At 57.1% G+C, this 13010-nt stretch overlaps 1 protein-coding gene across 3 annotated transcripts in view; it reads right to left on the bottom strand.

The window, feature by feature from the left end:
- CELF3 (CUGBP Elav-like family member 3) overlaps positions 1–13010 on the bottom strand; it is a 48362-nt gene that overhangs the window by 28496 nt on the left and 6856 nt on the right. For all 3 annotated transcript variants that reach the window (XM_038383026.2, XM_043502227.1, XM_038383027.2), the window contains exon 3: positions 7343–7425. In XM_038383026.2, the coding sequence (XP_038238954.1) occupies positions 7343–7425 (83 nt within the window). The remainder of the gene's footprint in view (positions 1–7342; positions 7426–13010) is intronic.

Genomic DNA, 13010 nt, shown 5'->3' with positions numbered 1-13010 from the left:
GGCAGGGAGGGGCCATGTGCTGGTTACAGGACTTGGCCATCGGGAAAACCCCAGGGCAGCTGCCAGGCCGCACACCACCAGCCAGTGCATTAGTGGAAACGGATCCGGGAACGAGCCCACGTGGCCCCAGTCTCCATCCCACAGCTAGGGCAGGGGTCAGCCGGGGGGAGACAGGAGTGGGTTTGGTTTAAGGTCCAAGGTCCCATTGCTCCCCCTATCACAAGCCAGCCACTTCCTCCTGCCCTAGATCCCATAGAGTTGTGGTGGGAAGGAGACTCTGAGCTGGAGGGAGATGGCCGGGGGGGGCGTGGGGCGGTACAGGGGTTGCATGGGGAGAGGATGTGAGGGGTGGAGGCTAGGGGGGCATGTTAGGGCGTGGGAGGGCATCTGGGATGCAGGATATTTCGGGGCTTGGGGCTCCCAGAAGCTGCTGGGGTCAGAGGTCAGCAGGGTCAGGCTGTTGGGGAGGGGGTCAGAGCTGTCCCCTCTCCCTGGCCCTATTTCCTCCTAACAAGGGGGTCAGCTGCTGTCCCCCGCCCCTGCAAGCTCAGCTGTGGGGGAGGAGAGCAGAGCCCCCTGTTCCCCATTAGAGTGAAGGAGCCCAGAGTCAGTGATCGTGGGGGCTACAGATCTCTGTATGTGTCCTAGAGCAGGGGGCTGGGAGCCAGGACTCCTGGGTTCTCTGCTCAGCTCTGGGAGGGAAGTGAGGACTAGTGGCTATCGCAGGGGGCTGGGAGCCAGGACTCCTGGGTTTTATTCCTAGCTCTCAGGGGGGAGTGGGAACCTGTGGTTAGAGCAGGGGGAGCTGGGAGTCAGGACTCCTGGTTTCGGTTCCCACTCCTGGAAGGGGAACATGCTCAAATGAGACCGCCGTGTGCCTCCGCCCAGGCACAGGGCCCCGCGAGGCCACCAGCCCTCCCCCCTCGGCAGCTGTTCAGGAAGCAGACCTGGCCCCAGACACACGCACAGACTGGCTGGCGTTGCTGCTCCCAGATGTTGCGGGCGAGGCCCCCCCGGAAAGGCCCTCGGCTTTGTTAGCTCAGCCGCCCCCTGTCCCCGGTGCACCTGCCCCGCAGACCATGTTTACCTGGCAACGAGTCATTATCTGCCCGCTGGTTACCTAGCTACCGGGCTCCTGGTGTCCGCGCCCCGCCAGGAACAGAAGGGGCTATTTATAACCCAGCCGGGCACCCGCGGCCTCCCCAAACAAAAGGGAACCTGCCAGTGCTGGGTCCCTTCAACCACCACTCCCATACACTGTGGTGACGGGCACATTTGCCACCCACAGATCAGCTGAGCCAGGGCTATGCCTAGCAGGTGGCACCAGGATATGGCTGTTTCTATGCCCCATTCAACACTGAGTTGCTCAGGCAGAGATGCCAACCAGGGGACCAGTCAGTGCCCAGGTGGGCATGGGAAATGTGGACCCCCGCAGCTAGGATGTGGGCAGAGACCCAGCAAACTCGAGTGGAAAGACTCAGCTGGATGCTCCTGGTCCCCAGAGCTCGGCCCTGGAGGGTTCCATCCGCTTGCACGCACGTGCAAATGCACACGGATCCCCTGCACGCACACACGAACACACATGCCTCCCCTGGCACATGCCGGCAAATGCGCACGCCTCTCTTGCCCTGCCACAAAAGCACACGCATACACGCGCCCTTCCTCACGGACACACACATGCCCTGCATGTGTCAGCGCATGCCTCCGCTCGTACAAAGACGCAAAGGCACGAAACATCCCTTTGCACACGTGTGCTGCACACGTGACCCGGCACCTGCGTACACATCCTCACACCCCCCATGCATACAGGTGCAAATGGTCACACATGTACCCCTGCATGTGTGTGCATCCTTACATGGGCACAGCTTGCTTGCACATGGAGTGGTTATAGACACCCCCCTGCAAGGACTGAAAATTCAAGCCCCTCCTCTCCCAGCCAACACACAGCCTCTCACCTACTGACACCCGGACCTGGGACCACCTGCCCTGGGAGAGGGGGCGGCGCCAGGCACCCTGACCTGCCCAGGCAACAGCTGCTGGGCCAAGCGGGGGGAGCTCCTTTAAATCAACCCAAGAGACAGCGAGCGAGACAGGAACAACAAAGCTGGAGTGCTGGGAAAAGGGACAGGATGGAGAAGGGGTGGGGGACAGAAGCGGGAATGGGTGGGGTGGGGGAAACAGCAGAGACAGACAGACAGACAGACACACACACAACACAGTGTTTACTAGGGAAAAGTCTGGATGCCACACTGGGATCCTGTGGGTTAGAGGGTGGGGGAGGGACTGGGAGGCAGGACTCCTGGGTTCTGTCTCCAGCTCTGGGAGGGGAGTGGAGTGGAGTCTAGTGGCTAGAGTGGTGAGGGGGCTGGGAGCCAGGACGCCAGGGTTCTATTTCTAGCTCTGGGAGGAGAGTGAGGTCTAGTGGGTAGAGCAGGGGATGGGGCGCCTGGAAATCAGGACTCCTGGTTTCTGTCCCCAGCTCTGGGAGGGGTGTAGGGTCCAATGGGTAAAGCAGGGGGGCTGGGAAGCAGGACCCCAGGTTCTGGCCCCAGCTCTGGGAGTTGAGTGAGGTTGAGGAATTGCAGATGGAGGGAACGGGAGCCAGGACTCCTGGGTTCTGCTCCTATTTCTGACAGGGAATGGCATCTAATGGTTAGAGTGGGGAGCTGGGAGTCAGGACTCTTGGGTTCTCTTAGCAGCCATGGGAAGGGAGAGGTGTCTAATGGTTAGAGCAGGGTGTATTGGGAGGGGAGGGGTGTGTCCAAATCTGTTCCATGGCTCTAAGGACAGTATGTAGATGCCACCTTGATCCCTAGCATTGTCCTGGATTCCTCCCCACTTGGTATTTCACCCTCCCCTCCTGCGCCCCACCAGGGTCTCAGACTCCCTCTCCTCCCCCACAATAAGCTGTTCCTGCCCATGAGGTATGTGACCCAGAGTGGGGTTAGCGACCCAGAAGCCTGGTGCATGGAGCCTAGAACTTGGGCTCTAGAGACAAACAGTGACTCCAGGGTCTGTCTTGCCACTGGGGTCATCATTCAACCTGTGCAAAGCAGGTGTCCCCTTGCTCCCAATGTGTTGGGGGTGCATTTGGACTGGGCACTGCTTTACACCCTCTTTGCACACTCAAAATGATGGCACAAGAGGGCGAGGAGGGGGTGCAGTGCAGAGCCAGGATGGCAGTGTTTGGGGGGGCATTAAAAACCCACCATATCTCTCCCTCCCCCAGGGACCCTACATTGTGGGGGCTGCTCCCTGGGGACCCTCCCACCCCAGGCGATGGTGGGCATCACGCCCTGCAGCGGGAGAGCTGACACAGATGCACCAAGAGGGGCATCCTGTGATGATCACCTTCTCGGCTGAAACATCTGGGCCTGAGTTAGCGCTAAGAGCAGGCTACGTAGCTGGGGTGGTAACAACTCCTCTCGCCTGTGGGTCAAGCCATCGGGGACCCAACCGTGACACACAGTCACCCCAGGGTTCCATACCCCCACCTGCTAGCAATGCTACGCACTAAAACACCCCCACGTTCACTGAGACACACCCGGAGCCCCAGACTAACAGACACACCCTGAGAAGCCAACCCCCGCCAGACACAGAAAACACAGACACGTGCACACACGCGGAGCAGCCTTAAGATGTAGGCAAAAGACACACAGACACACACATGTTAAAAACACGCACGCGATCGCATGACACATGCCCTGATTCCCTGTCGCCCTGCACCAGGCCCGGGCACTTACCCCAAATGGGTGTAGCACATGGCATTTCATTCCTACTTTGCACAGGTGCTAACACATGGGACAGGGTAGTGTTGACTTGAAGTGTGTTATAAACATGGGCTTCTACACACAGACACATATCCATGAGATCACGCCGGCACACGTCTAAAAGCTACAGAGAACCGTGTCCACAGTGGTTTGAGCATTGGCCTGCAAAACCTAGGGTTGTGAGTTCAATCCTTGAGGGGGCCATTTAGGGATCTGGGGCAAAAATTGGGGATTGTGCCTGCTTTGAGCAGGGGGTTGGACTAGATGATCTCCTGAGGTCCCTTCCAACCCTGATATTCTATGATTAAGTACACCTGACACACACAGTCCCACACTCATGCTAAACACACACACACACACACACACAGAGGGAAACACACACACACAGAGGGAAACATACACCCAAAGGCTACACTCCCAGCTCCATGGCTACACACTCCAAACCCAATCAGACACAGGCGCATGCAGCAATCCACCGGCACATAAAGGGCCGGGGAAGAAAAGCAGGTGGCGAAAGGGGGTGGAAAAACCAGAATAAAGGGAATCTCCGGAGACAAAGCCCCCGCTCTGCAGCATCTGCTCCCAACGTTCAGAAGGGAGGAGGCGAGAAACAAAGTATCTGGCCCCCTCCCTCCCCAGGCAAAATACACTTGGATTCTGTGTTTGTGCATCAGGAGGACGATGGAAAGCTAGTGGGGGGGGGGGAGGACAAGCAGGAGATGTCACCCTTTCTTTCGAGCGTGGCACAATGGGGTGGGAAGATGTGGAGGGAGCAAATCCGCCCCCGGTGGAGCTGGTGTCTTGGTGGGAGATGCCCACGAGGGTTGCTATGGGGATGCCAAGCAGCCTCTCTCCTCCCAGTCTGACGCCGTGGTTCCATCAGGCCTGTTTTTCCCACCCAGAGGCATGGAGGGGCTTTATTATTTGCCCTTGTTGTTTTCCAAGGGACAGGAGACCTTCCCTGGCCGCGCCCTGCCCTCCCACCCTGGGCAGCCCAGCCACTTCCTCAGCCAGCTCCTGCTTCCCTGCCAGTCCCCCCTGCAGGGCGTTGATCCCGGGCAGGGCTGGGGTCCCCGGCTCGCCGCTCCCCACTCACCGAAGGGAGGAAATCTCAAGTCACGATCTGTGTGGAAACCGCCCCCCTCCTGGACACAGGGAGCCAGATTGGGGGGTCAGGTCTTCAGGGCGGAGGGAGACCTTCGGGCTTTGTGGCTTTCCATCAATAAGCCAAGGCAACGCGGCATGCTCAGCTGAGGTCCTGGACCCGGCTCTAGACAGGCCAAGCCCCTTCCCCATCGCGGGGTCCAAAGTAAGTTGAGGCTCTGCTCACCGCCTACCTGAGACTGGGGAGGGTCCCATACAGCTCCCTGGCTGCCCCAGGGGATGGCAGGGTGGGCATCACACCCAGGAGAGGATCGAAAGCCCTGGGGCAAACTAGGCGTCAGTTCTGTCTCTGCCAGGCCCCCACCCCTGGCATACTGTGGGGCAGGGCAGGGCAGGGCAGGGCTGTTCCTCCCATTGTGCACAAGGGAGTGGTGGCCCTGAGAGGCCCAGATCCTCGTTGGTGTTTAGGACCAAACTGCCATCCAGAGGCCCTAACAAAAGGACAGCGTCTGGACCACAATGGCTTAAAGCCCCTGGGACCCCACCTGGGGCTGGCCAGCAGGATCAGTGGCAGATGCGGGGCAGTGGTGGGGCGTTAGGCGCCTCAAGACCTTTGAGGATCGGGGCCCTGGGGACTTGCACCATGCAGCCTGGGAATCAGGCCCCGCAGCCCCTGAAGTGTCTGTCTCTGTGGCTATCGGGGTCACCCTGGGTCAGACACCCGGACTGGGAGACACCAGGCTAAAGATCTCTCCTGCAAGGACCCGCCAGAGCCCCCAAGAGCTCAGCCCTGCCAAGGACCCCCGAGCATTGGATCCCTGCACAGCCAGCAGGCCCCAGGGCAGGGAGCGGGGAGAGAGCGCCACTCGGCAGTGGTTTTCCCCGGGGAGCTGGAGGAAGGAGGGGGACAAGCAGCCGCCCCAAAGTTTCCTGCGGGAGGGAGCGTGAGACTAGGCCGAAAAATGGAAATCCTGAGCAGTGCAGGGCACCTTCCTCCACCACTGATTCCCCTGAGGGCCTTCGTGGATCAGCCAGGTCCCCAGTGTGTTTACCTCCCACCCGCTCCCCGGACATCCCAGGGAAACATCAAGCCCTGCGCGCTAGGCCTGTTTGGCAGGGAAGACACGACAGGTATTGCTACAGGACAAGGGGGCGTGGTGCTCCCATTTGACAGCTGTGCTATTAAAGTGATTGAGATCCGCCAATCCTGCCAGCCTGCTTCTCGGCGCACATGTGTATCAGCAGCAGATTTCCCATTAGTCAGGATCCTGACGCATTTCCAGACGCGCCTGGCCCGGGCGCGTCGGCTTGCCAGGGCCCTGGCGCACCAAGTTCGCAGAGGGCAGGGGGAAGCTGCGGGCAGCTTCCTGCTAATTCTCTGCCCCGCTAGCTGCCCAAGCAAAGGGCCATGTCTCCGCATGAGCCCCCAGTCCCTGTTCAGGCGTGGGGGTGGCCCCCCACTAAGCCGCTCCCCCTACAGGGAAGCAGGACTGTCTTAGCGCTGGAAGAGGAGTGTGATATAGCTAGGCAGGGAAGCGGGAGTCCAGGACTCCTGGGTTCTATACTTGGCCTTGGGAGTATGGCCTTGGGGGAGTTTGCTTTCACTGCTAGGTGTCACTGGTTCAAAGCCCTGCTCTGCACAGACTAGCTGGTGGTGCTGTCAGCGGTTTGGTGGCCCCTGAGTGAAATGAGTTTGTTGGGCCTCAGCACCGGGCTCTGTCCTCTAGAAAGGGGGTCCCTGGAGCGCAGGGGTGTGGCACACGGGTGGGACTACTTCTGTGCCTGGGACCACACACAGGACTTTGCTCTCTACGGCTGCCAACCCGGCACCAGAAATGCTCCAAAGCAAATTCAAACCGACTGGCAGAGCTTCAGGGCACAGACGCCCACCTGGCTCCATGACAGCACCCACCAGCTGGCACCCTGAAACCCCCAGCCGGCAAGAGAGCCAGCCCCAAACTGCCTTTCCATTAAGATTCAGGAGCTGGGAGCGTGTCACCTTGGGCGGAGGGCAGTACAGGGGGAGAGGAGGTGTCATGATCAGAGCTTCGACGACGCTGGCAGGCGACCAACGCCCGTGGATGGGAGGGTGTATTGTCACACCCCCACTCTCCTCCTGTGGTCCCTTCCCTCCACCCCCCCTCACCTGAGCCAGGCAGAGCTGGTGCCCCCATGGGAAATCACGCCCCTCCCCTCTCCCCATGCCAGTGACAGGGCCCAAACCGCCAACCCAGACTCCAGTCAAACCTGTATCTCGCCGAGGAGATTTTATGGAGCCAGCCATCTGGTTATCGCAAATGCTAACAAACGGGGGCCGGGGAGGGGGGGGACATGACACACCGGTGCTGGAGGTTGGCACTGACGTTTGAGCAGCTGTAGTCAGAGATAACGGAGAGTCTCCCCTGCCCGAGTCCCTCCCCCACCCCTCCGCCCCCTGCCCCCCCCCCCATTGCCCTGCAAGGACTCACCCCTGGGAGCGTCTTCTGCTCGTGCAGGGCGCTCTGCGCCTTAAGGGCTGATTCTCGAGCACAGTAGGTCAGGAATGCGCATCCTGCAGGAGAGAAAAAGCAGAGGGGAAGAGTCACGGGTGCCTCGGCTCCCTGCCCCCCGACACGGCAGATCCCACCCCATCCTCCCCCACTTGAAAGGGCTCCTGGGACAAAGGGACAATAGCAAGGGGGCTGCTGGGCTCCACCCTCAGCCCCACAGGCCAAAGGGGGATCTGTGAACCCAGCTTCCCAGGCTGGGGGATGGGGGGGCTAGGACTGAGCCAAGCCCTAATGGGACAGCGAGGTTGGCAAGGCCCATACCAGCCCCGTGTCTCCCACTTTGGATTGGCTCAGTACAATGCATCTGCCTGGGGATGGGGGGGGGGGTGGATTTTCCCAGCGGCCTTTGGAAGGGAAGGGGGAAGGAAAGGGGATAAGCCACTCAGCTGGCATTTGGGAGATCTATGCTCAGTTCCCAGCTCTGCCACTGACTCCTGCATGCCCCTGGGCATGTCTCTTTGGGCCAGATCCACAAAGGGAATTAGTGCCTAACTCCCATTGGAGTCCACGGGAGTTAGGTGCCTAATTTCCTTTGAGGATCTGGGCCGTCATCTTTCTGAGCCTCAGTACGCACAAAGGGGATAATACTCGTTCTTGTCTGTTTCGATTGCGAGCTCTCTGGGCCAGAGGCAGCCTCCCACTCAGTTTGTACAGCCCCCGGTGCCATGGGGCCTGGACTCGCTTGGGCTGCTACTTGCAATGCAGATGATACCGGCCCGAGAGCTACAGAGCAAGGCACGGACAGAGGAAGGAACTGAAAGGGACAAGCAGAAAAGACAGAGTGAAGTCAGGGGGCCCATCAGAACGCAGTAAGCGACGGACGTGGATACTAGAGGGTCTGGGGAACCCCAGTCAGGAACCCTCCTCTGCCCCATGGAGCTTACATAGCACATTTTCAGTCACACCCCTTCTGCTGTCCATTCTTATTCTTATTCCACAACAGAGAACATCCCGACTTTTGCTCTCCACCCTACTGCAGCTGCTCTCGCATTAGCGGATGTTCCCCTTCAAAGGCCCAGCTCCTGGATTCAAATGACTAGAGGAGAATCTCAGCTTCCATTTAAAACAAAAATCCCTGTAAGTTTCTAACTCTCCTGGTTACAGCAGGTAGCTTGAAAATGTGAACCAGGGGCACCTGAAGAACCAGGAGACAAAGAACATAAGAAGGGCCTTACTGGGTCAGACCAACAGTCCATCGAGCCCAGTATCCTGCCTTCCAACAGCCGCCAGTGCCAGGTGCCCCAGAGGGAATGAACAGAACAGGGAATCATCAAGTGATCCATCCCGTCGCCCATTCCCAGCTTCTGGCAAACAGAGGCAAGGGACACCATCCCTGCCCATCCTGGCTAATAGCCATTGAAGGACTTTGAAGCCATCCTCCATGATTTTATCTGTTTTTTTTTTAACCCTGTTATAGTCTTGGCCTTCACAACATCCTCTGGCAAAGAGTTCCACAGGTTGTGCGTTGTGTGAAGAAACACTTCCTTTTCTTTGTTTTAAACCTGCTGCCTGTTAATTTCATTGGGTGACCCCTAGTTCTTGTGTTATGAGAAGGAATAAATAACACTTCCCTATTCATTTTCTCCACACCAGTCATGATTTTATAGTCCTCTCATATCCCCGCTTAGACATCACTTTTCCAAGATTATATGTCCCAGTCTTATGCATCTCTCCTCATATGGCAGATGCTCCATATCCCTAATAATTTTTGTTGCCCTTTTCTGAACTTTTACCAATGTATCTTTTCTGAGATGGGGCGACCACATCTGCACGCAGTATTCAAGATGTGGGCATACCAGGGATTTAGAGAGAGGCAATATGATATTTTCTGTCTTGTTATCTATCCCTTTCCTAATGATTCCCAACTTTCTGTTCGCTTTTTGGCTGCCGCTGCACATTGAGCGGATGTTTTCAGAGATCTATCCACAGTGACGCCAAGATGTCTTTCTTGAGTGGTAACAGCTAATTCAGACCCCATCATTTTATATGTAGAGTTGAGATTCTGTTTTCCAATGTGCATTACTTTGCATTTATCAACATTGAATTTCATCTGCCATTTTATTGCCCAGTCACCCAGTTTTGTGAGGTCCCTTTGTAACTCTTCACAGTCTGCTAGGGACTTAACTGTCTTGAGTAGTTTTGTATCATCTGCAACCAAGCCCCCACATTTATCATTTTCCAAACAAATCTCCTGACTTTTAAGCCAATCTCTTGTGTTTTGCTGGCTCGGGGTTGCGATACTGCTGCTGACCACAGTGCCCAGATCCCCAAAGACACTTAGGTGCCTCATGCCTATGGATGAGGTGGGCTGAGGTTGGGGAAAGCGAGCTGTGAATGTTTGGATAGTGGGGTTCACATTAAGATGCTGGTCCAGGACTCAAAGTATCTGGCCTCACTTCCGAGATCTGCCACAGACCTGGGTCAAGTCACACCAGGCCAGATTTGATGGTGACGGGACGACCAACTGAGGCCAGTTTTCCGAGCGCTCGGCTCACTTGAAGGGCTACGGTTGCCCAAAGTGCTCAGAATCCAGCAGCTCCTAACTTGGCAACAGTGATGATTGGTTCTTTGCATCGCCACAGTGTCTAGTAGCCCCATTCTGGGCCATGACTCCCTGGCACTAGGTGCTGGACAAAACACAGAAAAGGAGCTAACGCCTGCCCTGCGGGGCTCAGTCCGCTCAGCTGTTTTGAAAAGCTGTCCCCGGTTGTGGGTGCTGAGCCTCGCTGAAAACTTGGCCATTTCTCTCTCTGGGCTCTCTGCCAGGAGCACGGCCAGGGGGCACTGAATGATTGTGCCAGGCTCCATCAGCATAGTCTGTGGGCACCTCACAATCTTTACTGTATTTATCCTTACAGCCCCGTGCCCCTAGTGAGCCAGGGCAGGGCTCTTATCCCCATTGTACAGGTGGGGAAACTAAGGCACAGTGAGGCCATGTAACATGCCCATGCTCACTCAGGGAGTCTGTAGCAGAGCGGGGAGGCCAGCCTAGGGGGTCGCCCTGACCGCTGGCCCATCAGTCTCTATAATTACCCTGGCTACTCTGTCCCTACCAGAGCTGTGGGCCATTCTACTTGTGAATGGAAAACAAGTCGAATGCTATCAACAAACTTGGCCCTCTCCAGTCCCACAGCATTAGAGTCATGAGGCCTTGCAGCCCCCACAGGAGATAAGCAGAGACAGCTTCATGGTTGATTTAACTCCCAGTGGAACCAAAAGCCCAAGGTGGCCTCAGAGGTTGAGCCCATGGTTTGGGCAGACACCTTGGGCATTGTCGGTCTCCTGCCATTGACTGGGGCTTCAGTGGAAAGCAGCAGACGCCAGAGATCCGGAGCAAATTCTACGCTGAGTGGCAACAGTTGTGAATCCAGAGTCACTCCACTGGCATAAGGGGCCATGCCGTTGACGCCAGTGGAGTCACTCTGGATTTACACCAGAACTGAGATCCGAGTCTGACGCAGGTGCCATGGATGCCAGTGACGTCCCTCTGGGTGGATCAGAAGCGCACTGGAATCACTCCCGATTTAACTGAGAGTGGGGTCGGGGCCTGGCAAATTGGGGCTGGGGAGATTAAAATAGGATCAGCCCAAGGGCCTCCCCAACCCAGATCACATCCCCACCCGCAACAGCCCTCCCTCTCCAGTGCAGCCTCCCCCCGCAGCAACCACTCCAGCGATCCAACCTGGCCCTTTGTCCTAGCACCTCCAAGCAGGATATTAATGTCTGTGCCCACCTGGCCGTCTACCTGATTCTCACAGGGAGTGGCACAGTCAGGACTGGGGAGCGGGGGGGGGGAATCTTGGATGGTTGTTCTCAAACCCACCTTGCAGACATGAGGGTAATCTTGCTTACGTGGTGGGGTGGGGTCGCAAGCCCAGTACCTCCTGGTAATTCCTGTGCTAGCCCCTTCTTCCTGTTGACATCATAGTGCTCTGTATGCCTGCACCCTCCCAAGACCCCTGCAGTGCTGACTTTTTTCATAAGGGAGGGGAAACTGAGGCACAGAGCAGGGACATAACTTGCCCCGAGGTAACGAAGAGTTTGTTTACACAGCAAAGAAAACCAAAGTGAGTCAGTGGAGGGGCTGGAAACAGTACCCAGGACTCCCCTGCTTTAACCACTAGACCCCACTTCCCTTCCAGAGCTGGGACAGTGGAACCCCGGAGATCTGACTCCCAGGCCCTCTGCTCTAACCACTCATCTGCATTGCCTTCAGAGGAGCACGACTCCCACCAAGGAGAGACGCAGCAGGAACCCCCAGCAGGCAGAGCAACGAAATCCCCCTCTCAATGTAGAACAGGGTGTCCTGCATTATATCCACCTCTAATAAACCCTCTCAGCTCCTGGGGAGACAGGGAAGACGGTGTGTCCAGGGCAGAGGGGAGCTTCCAGGCTCGTGATGTGTTGGGTAGAGACCTGGCAGGTTCTGGGAATAGGGCGGCAGGTCCAGGGCATGTCCCCTGTCAGTTACTATCTGCAGGCCAAGCCGGGCCTGAAAGCTGTCAGAATTAGACAGCTTGCATGCAATGAGTTCTTGAGGAAATCAGGCATCTGCAGCACAAATCCCCCTCTGCAGCTGCCCCTCTCTGGCCCCGGGCTGGCAGCCCCAGCAGTGGAGGCAACGATAGAATGGGCTAACCCCACCTCAGCCCCCCAAATGTCCCCTCCACTGGACTAAGCAGCAAATCGGCAGGGAAAAGCTTGCCCTGGCGCTGCCCTGGTGTAGACAAGGCTCAGTGTCGGGGCCTGTCCCACTGGTACCACGCAGTGCGCCAGCCGAGCCGCAGCCCAGACAGCCATGCATTCTGCAGAGCATTTGGCAAGCAGCAGTCCTGCCCTGGGGCTGCGAGCCCCTAAGGAAAGGGCTTGCCCCTTTTACTGTCTGTACCCACAGCTCCTAGCATAGGGGAATCTTGACTGAGGCCCCTAGGCGGGGCTGCAATAGACACAAAGAACAGCAACAGGTGGGCTAACGGGCCTTGGCATCCCTGACTACAGGTTCAGCTCACTCGACAATAACTAACGCACACACACCCCATCCCCCTTGCTCTTCAGGCTCAGTACAACAGACCTAATAAACACAAATGTCTGTCAAAAGATCCTCTCCACCCCGCCTTGATCCACTTAACATTTTCCACTGGCAATAAAAAAAAAAAGCTAAAAATATCTACCCCGCCCCGCGAGCACGAATCACCACAAAGGCACAGCAGAGGAAGCCAGACGTTACTTAACAAACCCCAGGTTTTCAGCTCTCTCGGGCAAAACACAGAGTCTGAGATTTTAAGGCTGGGGCCGTTATGAGCCTCCCTGGCCAAAGAGCCCCCAGCATCTCTGGGATCAAGCCCATAACGCCTGGTTGAACTACGGCTTGGCTTTTAAATGGCCAGCCAGTCTTGAGTTAAAAGCCTTCCAGGGAGGGAGAAGCCCCCTCATCCCAAGGTGAGCTGTCCCAGTGGTTAATCACCCTGCCTGCTCACCATGTGCACCTTATTTCTAGGCTGTTGTCTGGCTTCACTTGCCAGCCACTCCCTCTGGGATTGCCTTTTGCCTCTAGATTAAAGAGTCGCCTACTCTAAAAATCACCCAG

This window comes from Dermochelys coriacea, chromosome 24, assembly GCF_009764565.3.
Source record: "Dermochelys coriacea isolate rDerCor1 chromosome 24, rDerCor1.pri.v4, whole genome shotgun sequence".
NCBI classification, from domain to species: Eukaryota; Metazoa; Chordata; order Testudines; family Dermochelyidae; genus Dermochelys; species Dermochelys coriacea.
This window is presented reverse-complemented; position numbering and strand designations above follow the sequence as displayed.